General features: G+C 42.0%; 1 protein-coding gene across 2 annotated transcripts; it reads left to right on the forward strand.

Annotated features, from left to right (window-relative positions):
* Window positions 1-4229: 4229 nt before the first annotated feature.
* ADAM30 (ADAM metallopeptidase domain 30) lies at window positions 4230-7020 on the forward strand. Of its 2 annotated transcripts, none has more exons than XM_010360648.2 (2): window positions 4230-6613; window positions 6692-7020. In XM_010360648.2, exons 1-2 carry the CDS (start codon window positions 4412-4414, stop codon window positions 6866-6868), a joined length of 2379 nt encoding a protein of 792 aa, XP_010358950.2. In that variant the 5' UTR covers window positions 4230-4411; the 3' UTR covers window positions 6869-7020. The 2 variants fall into 2 exon arrangements, with proteins under 2 accessions (XP_010358950.2, XP_010358949.2); XM_010360647.2 differs by having other exon boundaries at window positions 4235-4269; window positions 4304-7020.
* Window positions 7021-17087: the final 10067 nt, after the last annotated feature.

Below are 17087 nucleotides of genomic sequence, written 5' to 3' on the forward strand. Positions count from 1 at the left end.
GCACTGTATAACACTGCAGCTACTGGTCACAAGTGGTTATTTAAATTTAAATTAGGCCAAGCGCAGTGGCTCACGACAGTAATCCCAGCACTTTGGGAGGCCAAGGTGGGCAGATCATGAGGTCAAGATATCGAGACCAGTCTGACCAACATGGTGAAATCCCATCTCTACCAAAAATACAAAAATTAGCTGGGTATGGTGGTGGGCGCCTGTAGTCCCAGCTACTCGGGAGGCTAAGGCAGGATAATTGCTGGAACCCAGAAGTGGAGGTTGCAGTGAGCAGAGATCGCGCCACTGCCCTCCAGCCTGGTGACAGAGCGAGTCTTCCCTCTCAATAAATAAATAAATAAATAAATAAATAAATTTAAATTAAATAAATTTTAAAGTATAAAGTTCAATTGCTCACACTAGCCACATTTCAAGTGCTCGATAGCCAGAAGTGGCTAGTGGCTACAGTATTGGGCTATATTAACATTTTCACCACCACAAAAAGTTCTATTGGGAAGCACTGTTTTATAGATAGTTTGCAAAGAAGTAGAAGATGTTTAGAGGAAGGCTATATTATCTTGGCTCTAACACTTTCAATTCTAGGACTCTATCACAATGTAAATACTTTTCAGGGGCAAAGAAAATGTATGTGTATTTATTATGTGTGTGTGTGTAAATTGTTGTAAATATATTTACTGTCAAAATATAGAAAACCTTATAAACAAGATAATTATAATATTTTAAACAACATAATTACATCATCCATACATGGGGAAAATTGTTAAATAAATATTTGCTTCCATACTATAGAACAGTATGCATCTATTGGAAGCAATAATCTAAATCAGAGAACTAATTACAATATGTTGTTCACTTTTTTAAAAAAAATAGAGACAGGGTCTCACTATGTTTTATTTGAACCATTTTATTAAGGTATGATTCACATGTAAAAAATACATATTTAATGTATTTACATCTCAGTGAATTTGGGGATAAATATATACCTGTGAAACCATCACCATATCACCATTATCAAGGCCATGAACATAGCCATCATCTCCAAATTTTCCTTGCACCCTCTTTATCATTATTGGGGTGTGTGTGTGTGTGTGTGTGTGTGTATACAAGAAATTGACCCTGTTAGTAAATTTTAAGTATACAGTACAGTATTGTTGGCTATAGGCAGGCACTGTACTATATTATAGATCTCTAGAAGTTGTTTATCTTGCACAACTGAAACTTTGTACCCTTTGACCACCACCTCATTTCATCCTCCCCCCAGGACCTGGAAACTACCATTCTACTCTCTGCTTCTATGACTTTGACTATTTTATTCCACATATAAGTGAGATGATACAGTATTCATCCTTTTGGGTATGGCTTATTTCACTTGGCGTAATGCCTTTAAATATTACATAGTTTCTATACTTGTAAAGACATATCAAAAAATGGAGAAAGAATTACACTTAGTAGTCACATCTATGGAGGGGAGTGTATTAGACAAGCATGCAGGGTTGGAGGATAATGGAGGCTTTCATTTGTTACTCCATTATCATTCAGGGTTATTCGTATCCTTTGTGATACGCATGTATAATTTCCATAAATAAAGAGAAATATGTCAAAGCAGGCTATTTACACAAGGCTTGGGGTCCAACATTCAGATGCTAGACATCTGTGTTTAGCACACAGATTGTATTGTAGCAGTGGGAATTGATGAATTGGTGTTTTTCTTCAAGAAATTCTACAACAGCCCAAAGAAAAATGGTACAGAGATGAAAATGATGATTTGATTAAATAGAATAGATCCAGAAGATATACTCCAATTGCCCTCCCCAATTTAGGCTGCTGGGTGTTGCTTGAGAAAATCAAATTAATTTACAGATAGGAAACTGCAATTTCTCATTTCCAACCTGAATTAGGCCCTCAACACACTTGGTGATACTTTTATTTTTCCCTAGTCCACTGTCTCCTGAGCTCTCTTCTTCATCTCTTTCAGCTCTGTCACCCCTACACTCCCAGCAGCTGACGTCACAGAGAAAGCCAAAGCCTTCTGACTAGCTCTCCCTTATTTTCTCACTGCACTCATAGCTTCACTGCCTGCTACCCTGCTGTCTGCTCCACCCCTGCCTCCTGCTCTGCTGCCCCCAAGGAGGATCTCGCTGCGTCATCACCCAACCTCTCCTAGAGGCTGAGCAAGGCTCCAGCAGGGACTCTTCCCTCTAACAAGCCCTCTTTCTACCACATGGTTCCCAAGCTACTTTCTTACCTTTTCTCTCTCCTTCACCCAATTTATTGAAAGTGCAGTCTAGGTCTGTGATCTCCTCTTTCTAACCTCCAATTTACATTCCAGCCTCCTGGTATGTGGCTTTGCTCCTCAGCAGGTCCCCGAAACAGTGTGCACTAAAGTTTCTATGACCTCTTTTGTGCTCATTGCAGTGTTTCCGGAACTCTGCTCAGCATTTCACCTGTTGGTCATGACATAGTTCATGAAGTGCTTCTGCAATCACCTGTTATCCTGCCTTTCTTTTTATGTCAATATCCACTCCTTCACAGGTCATTGCAAGCTTCTTTCTTTCAGCCCGACCTTAAATCCTACTATTCCTGAGCGCTCCAACCTGGTCTTTCTCTGCTCATTCCTCACCATCCCATGAGGCATCATCATCTGCTTTTATGGCTTCAATCAGCACCACTAAGCAGAGAACTCCAGTTCAGCTCTAACTCAGGCATCTCAGTCCAGAGGAAGCTGCCTACTCATCTGACTGCAGTTGAGAAATCCCTTCTTCAGTGCTCCTTTACTGACACCTGGAAATCTACATTTTGCAAGCAGAGCTTGTCATATTTATTTGCTTTATCTAAATCTATTTGTTCTGATGTTTTTCTTCTTTGAGTGGTTAGAGCCATGACACACACATATACCTAAGCCAGAAACATCAACATTCTTTCTCATTTTTGCCTCTTTCATTCTGGGAGAATCCATTCAAGCATTAAGTCCAGGAGAGTCTAAGTGGTTTTAAATCTCTTGAAGCTGTCAACTTCTGTCCTTCCCCAAAGAGACAACAGAGTCGACTGGAAAAGAACACAGGCTCCGGGTAGAGTTGCCCAAATGTTCACAGGGATTGCTTCAGCTGACACCACCTTCTGAACCATGGTACAGTTTTCACGTCCTCGCGTGCAAAGTATGGGTGATAATGGTAGTACCTACAACCTAGGGTCATTGTGAAGATTTAATGGGCTGATTTATGCAGAGCATAGCAGAGTGTGTAGCACGAAAGAAGCCAGTCTTCCATAAGCACTGTTTATTATCAGCCCTAAGGCCATGCTTTCTGCCAACAGACAACATAGATTGGTACAAGAGCTTTTAACTGGTCCCCCTGACTCAAGCCTGGTCCTTTTTAACCTTTCCTTGTAGTTCAGCCAGATTGAATATCCCAGGAACAAAACTGAAACTATTCTTCTCCTATCAGAATCCCTCAAAATCAGCTCATGACCTGATTTGCCCTTTTATGGACGATAAACCCTTCTATTTTCTGAGCCAGAGGCTTCTGCCTTTGTGGAGTCAGCCTCCTCACTCGACTAGGAACATAACCAGCTATCTACCTTTCTCAGAAAGCACTTGGGTTTGCTCTTCTCACAGGCACTTTTTCTAGATTCTCCCCACCATTGCACATGGACACATGAAAATGACACTGACCCCTGGCACCCCAAAGACACACAGCAGAAAGCACCCCCAGGCAAAAATGAGCTCAGAGCCTTTCTGTTGCCTGGGCCCACCACCGAGGCTCAGGGCCTTCTCTAAAAAGAAGCCGCAGCTGAAGCCAGGGGAACTGCCCAGAGTGGGGCTGGGAGTGTGGAGTCTGCACTGATGCTCTCAGGCTGTTTCCACTCTTGCTGGTTCTGATGCTCCTTTCTTTTGCCGCAAGCAACCCTAGTGGAAAACTGGGAAACGTCCAGCAATGCAGTTAGGACAGTGGCCCATAAAACATCGGATTTCAACCTGTGTCCTAAGGTGTAAAGACACAGACTAAAGGCACAAGATATAGTGAGCCTTTAACACTTTCTCCTTTGTTCTTCCTATTTCTCTATTTCTTCTCCATTTCCGATAGTGTTCACTACCCTCTCTCCATCCCACGTGCCAACAGCCCCTCTTTTCTCTTTTATTCTCGCCCACAGTTTCCCTCCTTTCTTCCACCTGCGCCCAACGGTACGGCCCAGAAAACGAACTGGATGCGTTGGACAGGGCACGCGCGCACTGGGAACGCCAGCTAGACCGAGCCCTGGGAGGCAAGGAGGTCCCCAGGAAACCCTGCCAGGGGAGCCGGGTTTTGCGCTCCGGCGCCTCTAGCGGCGGCCCCCAGAAGTCTGACTCGCGAGGCCCGAGTTGCAGGGACTGAATAGCAAACTGAGGCTGAGTAGGAAACAGACTATGAGGTCGGTGCAGATCTTACTCTCCCAATGCCGATTGCTCCTTGTACTAGTTCCGACAGTGCTCCTTCTTAACTCTCTTGGAGAAGATGTAATTTTTCACCCTCAAGGGGAGTTTGACTCGTTTGAAATCACTATTCCCGAGAAGCTGAGCTTCCGGGGAGAGGTGCAGGGTGTGGTCAGTTCCGTGTCCTACCAACTGCAGTTAAAAGGCAAGAAGCATGTCCTCCATTTGTGGCCCAAGAGATTTCTGTTGCCCCGACATCTGCGCATTTTCTCCTTCACAGAACATGGGGAACTGCTGGAGGATCATCCTTATATACCCAAGGACTGCAACTACATGGGCTCCGTGGAAGAGTCTCTGGACTCTAAAGCTACTATAAGCACATGCATGGGGGGCCTCCGAGGTGTATTTAACATTGATGGCAAACATTACCAAATTGAGCCCCTCAAGGCCTCTCCCAGTTTTGAACATGTCGTCTATCTCCTGAAGAAAGAGCAGTTTGGGAATCAGGTTTGTGGCTTAAGTGATGATGAAATAGAATGGCAGATGGCCCCTTATGAGAATAAGGCGAGGCTAAGGGACTATCCTGGATCCTATAAACACCCAAAGTACATGGAATTGATCCTACTCTTTGATCACAGTAGGTATAGCTTTGTGAATAACAATCTTTCTCAAGTCATACATGATGGCATTATTTTGACTGCGATTATGGACACCTACTTTCAAGACGTTCGTATGAGGATACACTTAAAGGCTCTTGAAGTATGGACAGATTTTAACAAAATACGCGTTGGATATCCAGCGTTAGCTGACGTTTTAGGCAGATTTGTAATATATAAAAAAAGTATATTAAATGCTCGACTGTCATCAGATTGGGCACATTTATATCTTCAAAGAAAATATAATGATGCTCTTGCATGGTCTTTTGGAAAAGTGTGTTCTCTAGAATATGCTGGATCAGTGAGTACTTTACTAGATGCAAATATCCTTGCACCTGCCACCTGGTCTGCTCATGAACTGGGTCATGCTGTAGGGATGTTACATGATGAACAATACTGCCAATGTAGGGGTAGGCTTAATTGCATCATGGGCTCAGGACGCAGTGGGTTTAGCAACTGCAGTTATATCTCTTTTTTTAAACATATCTCTTCGGGAGCAACATGTCTAAATAATATCCCAGGACTACGTTATGTGCTTAAGAGATGTGGAAACAAAATTGTGGAAGACAATGAGGAATGTGATTGTGGTTCCACAGAGGAGTGTCAGAAAGATCGGTGTTGCCAATCAAATTGTAAGTTGCAACCAGGTGCCAACTGTAGCACTGGACTTTGCTGTCATGGTTGTCGGTTTCGCCCATCTGGATACATGTGTAGGCAGGAAGAAAATGAATGTGACCTTGCAGAGTACTGTGACGGGAATTCAAGTTCCTGCCCAAATGATGTTTATAAGCAGGATGGAACTCCTTGCAAGTATAAAGGCCGTTGTTTCAGGAAGGGGTGCAGATCCAGATATATGCAGTGCCAAAGCATTTTTGGACCTGATGCCATGGAGGCTCCTAGTGAGTGCTATGATGCAGTTAACTTAATAGGTGATCAATTTGGTAACTGTGAGATTACAGGAATTCGAAATTTTAAAAAGTGTGAAAGTGCAAATTCAATATGTGGCAGGCTACAGTGTATAAACGTCGAAACCATCCCTGATTTGCCAGAGCATACGACTATAATTTCTACTCATTTAGGGGCAGAAAATCTCATGTGCTGGGGCACAGGCTATCATCTATCCATGAAACCCATGGGGATACCTGACCTGGGTATGATAAATGATGGCACCTCCTGTGGAGAAGACCGGGTATGTTTTAACAAAAATTGCGTCAATAGCTCAGTCCTGCAGTTTGACTGTTTGCCTGAGAAATGCAATACCCGAGGTGTTTGCAACAACAGAAAAAACTGCCACTGCATGTATGGCTGGGCACCTCCATTCTGTGAAGAGGTGGGGTATGGAGGAAGCATTGACAGTGGGCCTCCAGGACTGTTCGGAGGGGAGATTCCCCAGTCAATTCGGATTGTGTCCATCATAATGTTTCGCCTTTTTTTATTAATCCTTTCAGCGGTCTTTGTGTTTTTCCGACAAGTGATAGGAAACCATTTAAAATCCAAACAGGAAAAAATGCCACCATCCAAAGCAGAAACTGAACAAGAAGCATCTAAAACAAAAACTGGAGAGGAAGCATCTAAAGCAAAAACCGAACAGGAAGACTCTAAAGCAAAAACTGGACAGGAAGCATCTAAAGCAAAAACCGAACAGGAAGAATCTAAAGCAAAAACTGGACAGGAAGCATCTAAAGCAAAAACTGGACAGGAAGCATCTAAAGCAAAAACTGGACAGGAAGCATCTAAAGCAAACGTTGAAAGTAAACGACCCAAAGCAAAGAGTGTCAAGAAAGAAAAAAAGTAACCAGTTAATCTATACTCATTCAGTAACACACGCTCATTTATTTAACCAGCTAATCATTTATCCAAAGGCTTTCCATTCTTCTCCCAATATTTTTTTACTTTAATTTTTCCCACAAGTTTTACTCAGCAAATAAATGGCATTCTTGTTTTGGAAACAAACCAGTGCATTCTACTTCTCTAGTATTCACTTGCCCCTCAGTTTGCGATCAAGTTGCGGGTATTTTGAAAATCCTGCTCTAATGGCTTTTCCATACACTAAAGCTCTGAGTAGTGAGTTTCCTAGAGTTACTGTTGTATTCAAGGTGTAGTCTTATTTCTCGGAATCCCAGGGAACAAAGCAATTGTCTGCCTCTCCTTCTTCTTCCCTCAACTTGGTCCATGTGAACATCCGCACCTGCACCCATGCTGATGAGTAAATGCCGACAACATATTTTATGAATAAAAATGCTTCTAGAAGCATTTTCAGTATTTGGGGTGATCTCAGGTGGGTTAACGACACCGATCTGTCCTAACTCTTGCATTGCACCACAGTGCAATGATGACAAGATGATGCCAGGCCTTAGTGGTGTCCTGGGGCAAGGCTGTTAAGAAAATTTTGTGTTTGCAGTGTCTGCTTGTAGGGGCAGATCTTTTGTGAGTGCGTGTGTGCTGAGTGACACCTGGCCCCATGTTTACCACTCTCCTAAGTAGCACAGAGGAGGAGTGAGGAACGCATTTCACTCCCAAGGACCTCCGTGTCTCTGCCTCCACATCTTCCTTCCCATTTGCACAGTGCTTTGGGTGGGAGGAGAGGACTGAGAGGTGCCTGGGCAGAAGTCAGTATCCACTTCTTATATCCAAAGGGGGATCGTCCCTCTCCAATTTGTGTCAGCCCAAGCTTTTTGGTTTTGTTCTAGGCTGGGTCTTCCTGCTGTTTTCTCATCTTACCCCAGTGCTCCTCTCCCTCCTCAGGCAACACTGCAGGCCTGCAGTGCCCCATCTCAATCTCCTGGGTTTTTTTTGTTTTTTGTTTTTTGTTTTTTTTGTGTGTGAGGCGGAGTCTCGCTCTGTAGCCCAGGCTGGAGTGCAGTGGGGCAATCTCGGCTCACTGCAAGCTCCGCCTCCCGGGTTCACGCCATTCTCCTGCCTCAGCCTCCCGAGTAGCTGGGACTACAGGGGCCCGCCACCTCGCCCGGCTAATTATTTGTATTTTTAGTAGAGACAGGGTTTCACCATGTTAGCCAGGATGGTCTCCATCTGCTGACCTCGTGATCCTCCCACTTTGGCCTCCCAAAGTGCTGGGATTTACAGGTGTGAGCCACTGTGCCCGGCCTCCTTCTTAGTCACACTTCTAATGAAAGATGAACTTGCAGCAGTCTCACAGGGAAAGTTGGTCCCCAGACGGTTTTTTTCTCAGCGTATGTGCCAGCAGCCTTCTAAGAGCTTCATGCGTATTACTAACATGCATACTGCTGAAAACAGTTCCATGAGATAGGTGTCATTGTTTTCTCATTTTACAGAAGAGAAACTGAGGCACTGCAAGGTTAAATAACCTGCCTGAAGTTACACTTCTAATAAGTAATGACATTATTCAAGAAAACTTTACATGAAAATTAGAAAATTGAGTTGAGATCATTTATTTAAAAATCATAAGGATATTTACACATTAGGATTTTAAAAAATCTTTGATTGTAATAAAATACACATACTCTAATATGGACCATCTTAACCGTTTTTATGTGTGTGGTTCAGCAGTGTTAAGTATTTTACATTGTTGTGCAAATAATCTCCAGAACTCTTTTCATCTTGCAAAACTGAAACCCCATACCCATTAAACCACAATTCTCCATTCGTCCATCCCTTTACGCCTCCCAACAAATATCCTACTTTCTATCTGTGTGAATTTGGCTAATCTAGGTACTTCATATAAATAGAATCTCATAGTATTTGCTCTTTTGTGATTGGCTTATTTCACTTAGCGCGATGTCTTTAGGGTTCATCTATGTTGTCGTATTTTGTGTTGGAATTTCCTTATTTTGTAAGGCTGAATGGTAGCTAGATGTTTCTGTGTACCACGTTGTGTCTAATCATTCTTCACTGAGGGCCACTTGGATTACTTCCACCTTTTGCCTACTGTGAGCAAGGCTGCCATGAACATAGGTATACAAACATCTGTTCATGTCTCTGCTTTCAATTCTTTTGGATATAAATCCAGAAGTGGAATCGCTAGATCATGGGGTAGTTCTATTTTTAATTTTTTAAGGAACTGCCATACTGTTTCCCATAACAGCTGCACCTTTTCATATTCCCACTAGCAGTGTACAAAGGTTCCAATTTGTCTACACCCTCCCCAACACTAGTATTTTCTGGTTTTTACAGATAATAGCCACCTTAATGGGTGTAACATGGTGTCTCATTGTGGTTATGATTTGTATTTCTCTAATATCAGTGATATTGTGCATCTTTTCTTGTGCTTATTGGCCATAAGGATATCTTTTTTGAAGAAATGTGTGTTCAAATCTTTTGTCCATTGTTTGAGTTGTTTGGTTTCTTTTTTGTTGAACTGAAGGCGTTCTTTAGATATTCTGGAAATTAATCCTGTATCCAAATACATGACTTGAAAATGTTTTCTCCCATTCTGTAGGTTGCTTTTTCATTCTGTTGATTTTGTGCTTTGGTGCACAGAAGTTTTAAATTTTGATGTAGTACAGTTTATCTATGTTGTACTTTTGCTTCCTGTTTTTCAGTGTCATATCTAAGAAATCCAGTTAACCAAATTCAGTATCATAATACACTTTTTCCTGTATTTTTTTCTTTTCTTTTCTTTTTTTTTTTTTGAGATGGGATCTCGCTCTCTCACTCAGGCTGGAGTGCAGTGGCATGATCTCTGTTCACTGCAACCTCTGCCTCCTGGGCTCAAGCAATTCTGCCTCAGCCTCCCAAGTAGCTGGGAATACAGGGCATGCACCCCCATGCCTGGCTAATTTGTATGTTTTTCTCTAAGTGTTTTACACTTTTAGGTCTTACATACAGGTATTTGATCATTTTTTTTTTTTTTTTTTTTGAGATGGGGTCATGTTCTGTCACCCAAGCTAGAGTTTGCAGTGCTGTGAACACAGTTCACTGCAGCCTCAATCTCCTGGGCTCAAGTGATCTGATCCTTTCACCTCAGCCTCCCAAGTAGCTGGGACTACAGGCATGTGCCACCACACCCAGCTATTTTTTTTCTATTTTTTTTTTTTTCAGAGATGAAATTTCACATGTTGCTTAGGTTGTCTCTAACTCCTGGGCTCAAGCAATCCTCCTGACTCAGCCTCCCAAATTGTTGGGATTATAGGCATGAACCACCATGCTTGGCTTTTGAATCATTTTGAGTTAACTTTTGTATGTGATGTAAAGTGCTTTTTTCTTTTGCATGTCCATATTTAGTTTTGGAATCTTCTACTATTGTGGTATTTCTTCTATTTCTCCCTTCAGTTTTGTCAGTGTTTGCTTTATATATCTAGGTGCTTTAATGTTGGATGCATACATAGTTATGACTGTTGTATCTTGCTAGTGGATTGATATTTTATCATTTAAAAATCCTTTTTTGTCTCTTGAGACAGTTTTTGACTGAAAGTTTAGTTTGTCTGATATAAATATAGTCACTCCTGGTCTCTTTTTGTTAACATTTGCATGTAATTTCTTTTTCCACCCCTTTACTTTCTGCCGATGTGTTTCATTAAATCTAAAAAGACTTTGTCATAGACAGCATAGGTTGGGTCTTGGTTTTTATTATTATTATTATTATTATTATTATTATTATTATTTGAGATGGAGTCTCGTTCTGTCACTGAGCTGGAGTGCAGTGGCATGATCTCGGCTCACTGCAACCTCCACCTTCTGGATTCAAGTGATTCTCCTGCCTCAGCCTCCCGAGTAGCTGGGACTACAGGCGCCCATCACCACGCTCAGCTAATTTTTGTATTTTCAGTAGAGACAGGGTCTCACCATGTTGGCCAGACTGGTCTTGAACTCCTGACCTCAAGTTATCCACCTGCCTTAACCTCCCCAAATGCTGGGATTACAGGCGTGAACCACCATGCCTGGCTGGCCTTGCTTTTTTAAAAAAATCCATCCAGCCACTCTATGTATTTTGATTGGGGAGGATTTTAACCCATTTACATTTAAAGTTATTATTGATAGAAAAGGATTTACTATTGTCATTTTTAAGTTGCTATCTGTTAGTCTTGCCATTCCTTTCAGTGTCTTTTCTTCTGTTTGTCTCTTCCTTTGTGTTTTGTTGGGCTGTTTTCTTTTTTTGGTATAAGTGTGCTTTGATTCCTTTCTCTTTTTTAATGTAACCTCTATGGGTTTTCTTTTTTGTGATTACCTTGGGCTTAAATAAAACATATTATTGTTATTACAGTTTAAGCTGATAACAACTTAAATTTAATCATGTACAAAAACTACACTTTGAATTATCCCCCCAAACACATACTTTATGTTATTATTGTTACAATTTACATCTATTCATACTGTGAGTCTCTTAACATTTTTTAGTGATATTTTTAATACTTTGTCTATTAACTTTTTATACTAGAGCGAAAAGTAATTTACCCTGTAATCTCAGCTCTTTGGGAGGCCAAGGCGGGTGGATCACGAGGTCAGGAGATTGAGACCATCCTGGCTAACACGGTGAAACCCCGTCTGTACTAAAAATACAAAAAATTAGCCAGGCGTGGTGGCGGGCGCCTGTAGTCACAGCTACTCGGGAGGCTGAGGCAGGAGAATGGTGTGAACCCTGGAAGCGGAGCTTGCAGTGAGCCGAGATTGCGCCATTGCCCTCCAGCCTGGGCTACAGAGCAAGACTCCGCCTCACACACACACAAAAGAGTTATTTACCCACCACCATTATGATAACACAGTATCCTATATTTGTGTATGTATTTACCTTTACCAATGAGTTTCACTCTTTCTTATGCTCTCAGGTTGCTGTTTTGTGTCCTTTTATTTCAACTTGAAAAACTTCCTTTAGTGTTTCTTGTAAGGTAGGTCTAGTGGTGATGAACCCTCTCAGCTCTTGTTTGCCTGTTAAAGTCTTTATCTTGTATATTTGAAGGAGAGTTTTGACAGTTATAGCATTCTTGGTTATCAGGATTATTTTTTCCTTCAGGACCTTGGATATATCATCCCAATTCCTTCTAGTCTGCAAGATGTCTGCTGAAAAATCTTCTGACAGTATTCTGGAGGTTTTCTTTTATGTGACAAATCACTTTTGTCTTGCTGCTTTCAAAATTCTCAGTCTTTGACTTTTGACAACTTGATTATAATGTATCTCAATGTGTTCCTTTTGTTTGGTGTCCTTTGGGCTTCTTGGATCTGTGTGTTTCTTTCCCCAGATTTGGGGAGCTTTCAGCCATTATTTCTTTCAATAAGCTTTTTGGTCCTTTCTCTCTCTATTCTCCTTTTGGAACTTCCATAATGTGTATATTGGTCCATTTGATAGTTTCACATAATTCCCTTATCTTTCTTTATTCTTTAAATTTTGTTTTTGTTACTCTGACTGAATTATTTTTGGTGACCTGTTTCAAGTTCACTGATCCTTACTTCTGCTTGATCTATGTACTGTTAAATCCCTCTAGTGAATTTTTCAGTTCTGTTATTGTGTTCTTCCCTTTCGTGATTCCCATTTAGTACTTTTCAATATTTTCTATCCTTTGTTGAAATTCTCCTTTTGTTCATTTATTGTTCTCTTGGCTTTGGTGAGCATCTTTATGAGAATTATTTTTAATTTGCTGTCAAACCATATAACTCTGTTTAATTAGGGTCAGTTTCTAGATATTTATCTTGTTTCTTTATTCAGAACATCCTTGCTAAAATTTTTCTTTCTTGACCTCTGTGTTGGTGTCTACACATCAGAAAGGGCGTGCACCTTTCTCAGTCTTTATGGGCTGTCCTTACACAAGAGAAGGTTTGTACCAATCTTCACAGCCAGAGATTTTTGAGGCCTCTACCAACTCTTTCCATCCCCAGAGAGAAGCAGATAGGTGTAGCTATTGGCTCTTCACTGTGTGCTAAGCCAGGAGGGAAACTATGTCACCTATGGGCTCAAGCCACTATCTCTATTCTCTCCCTGGCAGACAGACAGTGCTGAAACCATTAGAATTTCAAGACTATTGTGACAGATACTAGGTCTTTGAGGATCCCTGGAAAAGTTGGAGCACTGGACACATGGATCAATGCTTTCTCCAGGGAGAATCTTAGAGCTGGGTTTTTACCTGCTCACTCTGTGCTGAGCAGGGGGGTAGGTCAGTGGCTTCCACTAGACCAAGTGACTGTCTCTGTTTGCCTCCAGGTGACTGTGCTGCACTGGATCCATGAGATCTCCAAGACCAGTATGTGGAAATCCAGTTTTCTATGGAGTCCTTTCAGAAAAGTTGGCACCAACCCCCTCCCTCCCGTAGGTGAAGCTGGGAGCTAGATGGTCTCTTCCTGACTGTAAGGGGATGAAATGGGGACAGGGTGTCTTGTGAAAAGTGTCCTGAATCTCCCTATTACCGTCATTAAGTTTGATTTTGTGTTTTCCCAGGGGTCAAGATGCTTTCAATGTGTGTCTGATATCTCACAAAGAGAATTTGTCTATAAATTATTGCTGAATCATATGTTTGTGAGGAGAAGAAGGGTTGAGAACTTCCACCACCATTTTTCACTTCTCCCAGTTACGATAACTTTGAAGGAAAAGAAAATAAGAGGCCCTTTCTTCAAGGCTTAAATAAATCAACATTAAACCTTTGCTAAAAGGCTCCATTTGACCTTTCATCCCTTTTAAACATGAATTCAAGGGTTTTAATTTCTCTCCAGTGAAGCTTATCCTTCACAAGAAGAATCTGTCCAGGGAAAGACAAAACCCTTTGTAGAGAAAATCTTTACACTTGCACATATTCTGCCCTTAAATTTCTGGGCCTTCTTTCAGTCACTTTACTCTTGAGAGAGGCCTCTTGTTGAGAAGCCCTGGTGAAAAACACGTTTCAACTGGAATTCTTCTCTTTTTCAAGGGAGTAAATCAAGCCAGCTGGAAACTCATTGCTGCCAAAATTTGTCGCAGAAAGACATGGATACTACTTGGAAATATCCGGGCCAGACCACCGTTGTGGTGGAGAAGAAAGCAGCTGTTGGAGAAGAAAAGAGTGAGAGCAGCAAAAAATCTGCCAGAAGAAGCTCTCTAAACACAGAGTAGCCCCTGGGAGTGGTACTGGTAGAGTAGCTAGCAGAGGACGGTCCCCCTATATTTGTTCAAATGGACCTACAAGGGGATGAAGAGTGAGAAGAATCTTACCTGTGGCACACTGGCATTCATAGCCATTCGGGTGATCGATACACTTTGCCCCATTCAGACACGGAGTACTGGAACAGTCATCAATATCAGTCTGGCAAAGTGGCCAGGCCTTTTATAATCTAATTCTTAATTCTTAATTTCCAATTCTATGCTTTAATTAGAAGAGAGGGGAAGTGTGTGTGTGTGTGTGTGTGTAGCTGTGTGTGTGTGTAGGTGTGTGTGTGTATGAGAGAGAGAGATGTGCATTTCTGCTATTCTTTTACCCAAACTGTCACTGAGGTGGGGCTTTATATTAAGAATCAAATGCATACCTTCCATATGTTTAATCACCAGCATGAAATATATAGTTTTGGTTATGCTGAAAGGTTAGTTGTAAACACTGGAGATGTAGCAAGAGAAATCCGAGATTTGGGTGTAAATTGCTCTAAAATGTGCTTCTGTTTAAACACTTGCTGAGTTTGATAGACGCTCCAAGGAATAGGAAAGGTTCTGAGTACTCAACATGACACACTTGTCCACATCTTCTGGGCAAGTGCAAATATACTGCCCATTTAGGGGGTTGGTGTCACACAGTGCCCCCTTGTGGCAAGGATTGCTGATGCATGCATCATCCAGATGACACAGGAGACCAGTCACAGGGTGGGGCAAAGGAGAACTAAAAGGAAATGTTTCTCACTTGGGGAAGAGCTTTTTCTTTCATCCAGGAGGGAAAACCTCATGATCAGTTCCTCAAAATCCAACGTGGAGATTTATAGGCAACTTCCGCTTTGCCTGACCTTACCCTGGGGACATGCTTGGCTACCAGCAAACACCTACCTGCAACCCTAGACTCTAACCCTGAGTCCTCAGCTAGACCTCTCCTTCAGGGCAGAGACATCTACAGGCCAGAAAATAGGACGGTAGAGACAGGAAAATGGAGCGATCTTCCAGATAGTGTGCCAGATTTAGCAAATAAAATAGAGGATGTCCAGTTGCATTTGAACTTCTGATAAACAGCATATCTCTCTGTATTCTTATAACTGCCCATTAAACTAAAATTATCTCAGAAGAAGAAGTTTACTTTTTAACTGTTAGGGCAAGTAAAGATAGAGAGAAATGATTAAAGACGCAAAGCCCTGGTGTAGTACTGCTGTGAATGGTAAAGCCAAGCATGATGAGACTGGAGCAAACTGTGCTCACCCAGACGCACCCTAGTTTCAGGGATGTGGATTCATGCAATATGATGCAGGAAGCCCACACAATGTAACAGGATAGGTTTGGCTCTGCCTGAAAAAAAGAGCACATCGAAGGATGAAAAGTGTGAGACCACCTGTGTTTATATGGTAGGCCACTACAATAGCAAAGGATGGGGGTCTAAGGCAAAGGCTCCCAGTCCCCATGACAAGGACCAAGGGTGTGACTTGAAGTTACACCCAAGGTATTTGTGTGAGGCAGTGAGTGCGCGAGAGCTGGGATTTAAACTGGGGCTGCCTCACTCTCAAATTCTGAACAAAGACCTGAGGTGAGAACCTGACCATATCAAGCCATCTCTGCATGTCTTGGGCTTCCCAAGGGCACACAGACATGGGGAAGTCGATGGGATGGAGGAGGTGAGGACTCAAATAATGACTCGAACAGCCGGTTACTGGAAACACTTGTGACTGCAAATTCCTGTCTAAAAGGGAAATGCATTTTTAGGTAAAGTTTGCTGGTTTTTGAATGAAACTGAATTTTGAAGATTAGCTACTTTCACTGAACACCTTTGGAACATGTATCTGTTTGATAGTGCTTGTTAAAGACAGAAAACCTAGAGATTCAGAAGATATTGGCTTGCAAGTAATTATCTACTGAATGGATCACACTTCTCTAAGGTTCAGGCACATTTCTTCAGATTCACTTTCCCTTCCAGCTTCACTTCTGCCAGATTTTTATCTCCCTATTAAAATTCTATCAACCAGTTCTAAAATTCAGAGTGAGGAGACAGCAGCCAGTCATTGTACTTGCTTATTCTAAAAGCCCCAGTGGAACATCTGCTACGATTCAGCAACTTCCTTCATGTCACCACCCTCCCGGCACAGGAGAAAACCAATGCAAAAGCCTAAAAATAAGAAACTTCAGGCTCAGGAATTAAAAAACAAAATCTTCCCAAGTTCACATGGTTGGTGAGTGAGAGTGCTGCATTGAAACCTGGATCGGTCTGACTGCAAATCTGATGCTCTTTGACTGCAGCAGAGTTGAGTATTCAGCCCTGGATGTGATCAACACAATCCACAGATGAGGTCCCTGATCCCAGGGTCTTACAGCACCCTGAGAGGGCACAGGTGCATAAGATAGTTAAGGAACACTCGTATTAGAGAGGACTAAAGGCAGAAGGTCACTAGATATTAGAGTGGGAAAAGTTCTTGGTGATCACCTAGAGGTGTTAAGTGTATGCCCTAAGATCGTTGAGCTTATCCCACTACTCCATAGCAAGAAAGCACCAGCCTGAGCTGGCGAAGGAAGGCTTACTGATGGCGGTAGCGAGGGGCTTAACGGGAGAAAATGGTTGGAGATCATTAGGAGATTTGACATCAAGTACAATTCTGAACTTGATACAATAAGCTAAGTAGAGTATAGGTGCATGGGTGGGAGAAAATATGATCAAAGATGTGTTTGAACGTTAGTTGGGCAGTAGCACATAGAAGAGACTAAAGATGAATGACTGTTAATAGGCAGAGAGGGAGGAGAGAGCACTAAGTTATGAGTTACCTAAATATAAAAGCCTGGTGGAAACAGAGAGCTATGTTTTCCCCAGCTCTACCAAGTTACAAAATCTTCAGTTCAACAAGGCTGAGCATGAATTGTCATATATGTCGACACGCAAACTTTGCTGGTGAACTCCCAAAACACGTTCTACGAAGCTCAACTAGGCATGTTTTTGAAGGCAACAATAATTCCTCTTAGT

Source organism: Rhinopithecus roxellana, chromosome 8 (assembly GCF_007565055.1).
Source record: "Rhinopithecus roxellana isolate Shanxi Qingling chromosome 8, ASM756505v1, whole genome shotgun sequence".
Taxonomy (NCBI): Eukaryota; Metazoa; Chordata; class Mammalia; order Primates; family Cercopithecidae; genus Rhinopithecus; species Rhinopithecus roxellana.

Coding starts and splice junctions, on each gene's coding strand:
- ADAM30 (XM_010360647.2), top strand. CDS start 4,412: ATGAGGTCGGTGCAGATCTTACTCTCCCAATGCCGATTGCTCCTTGTA.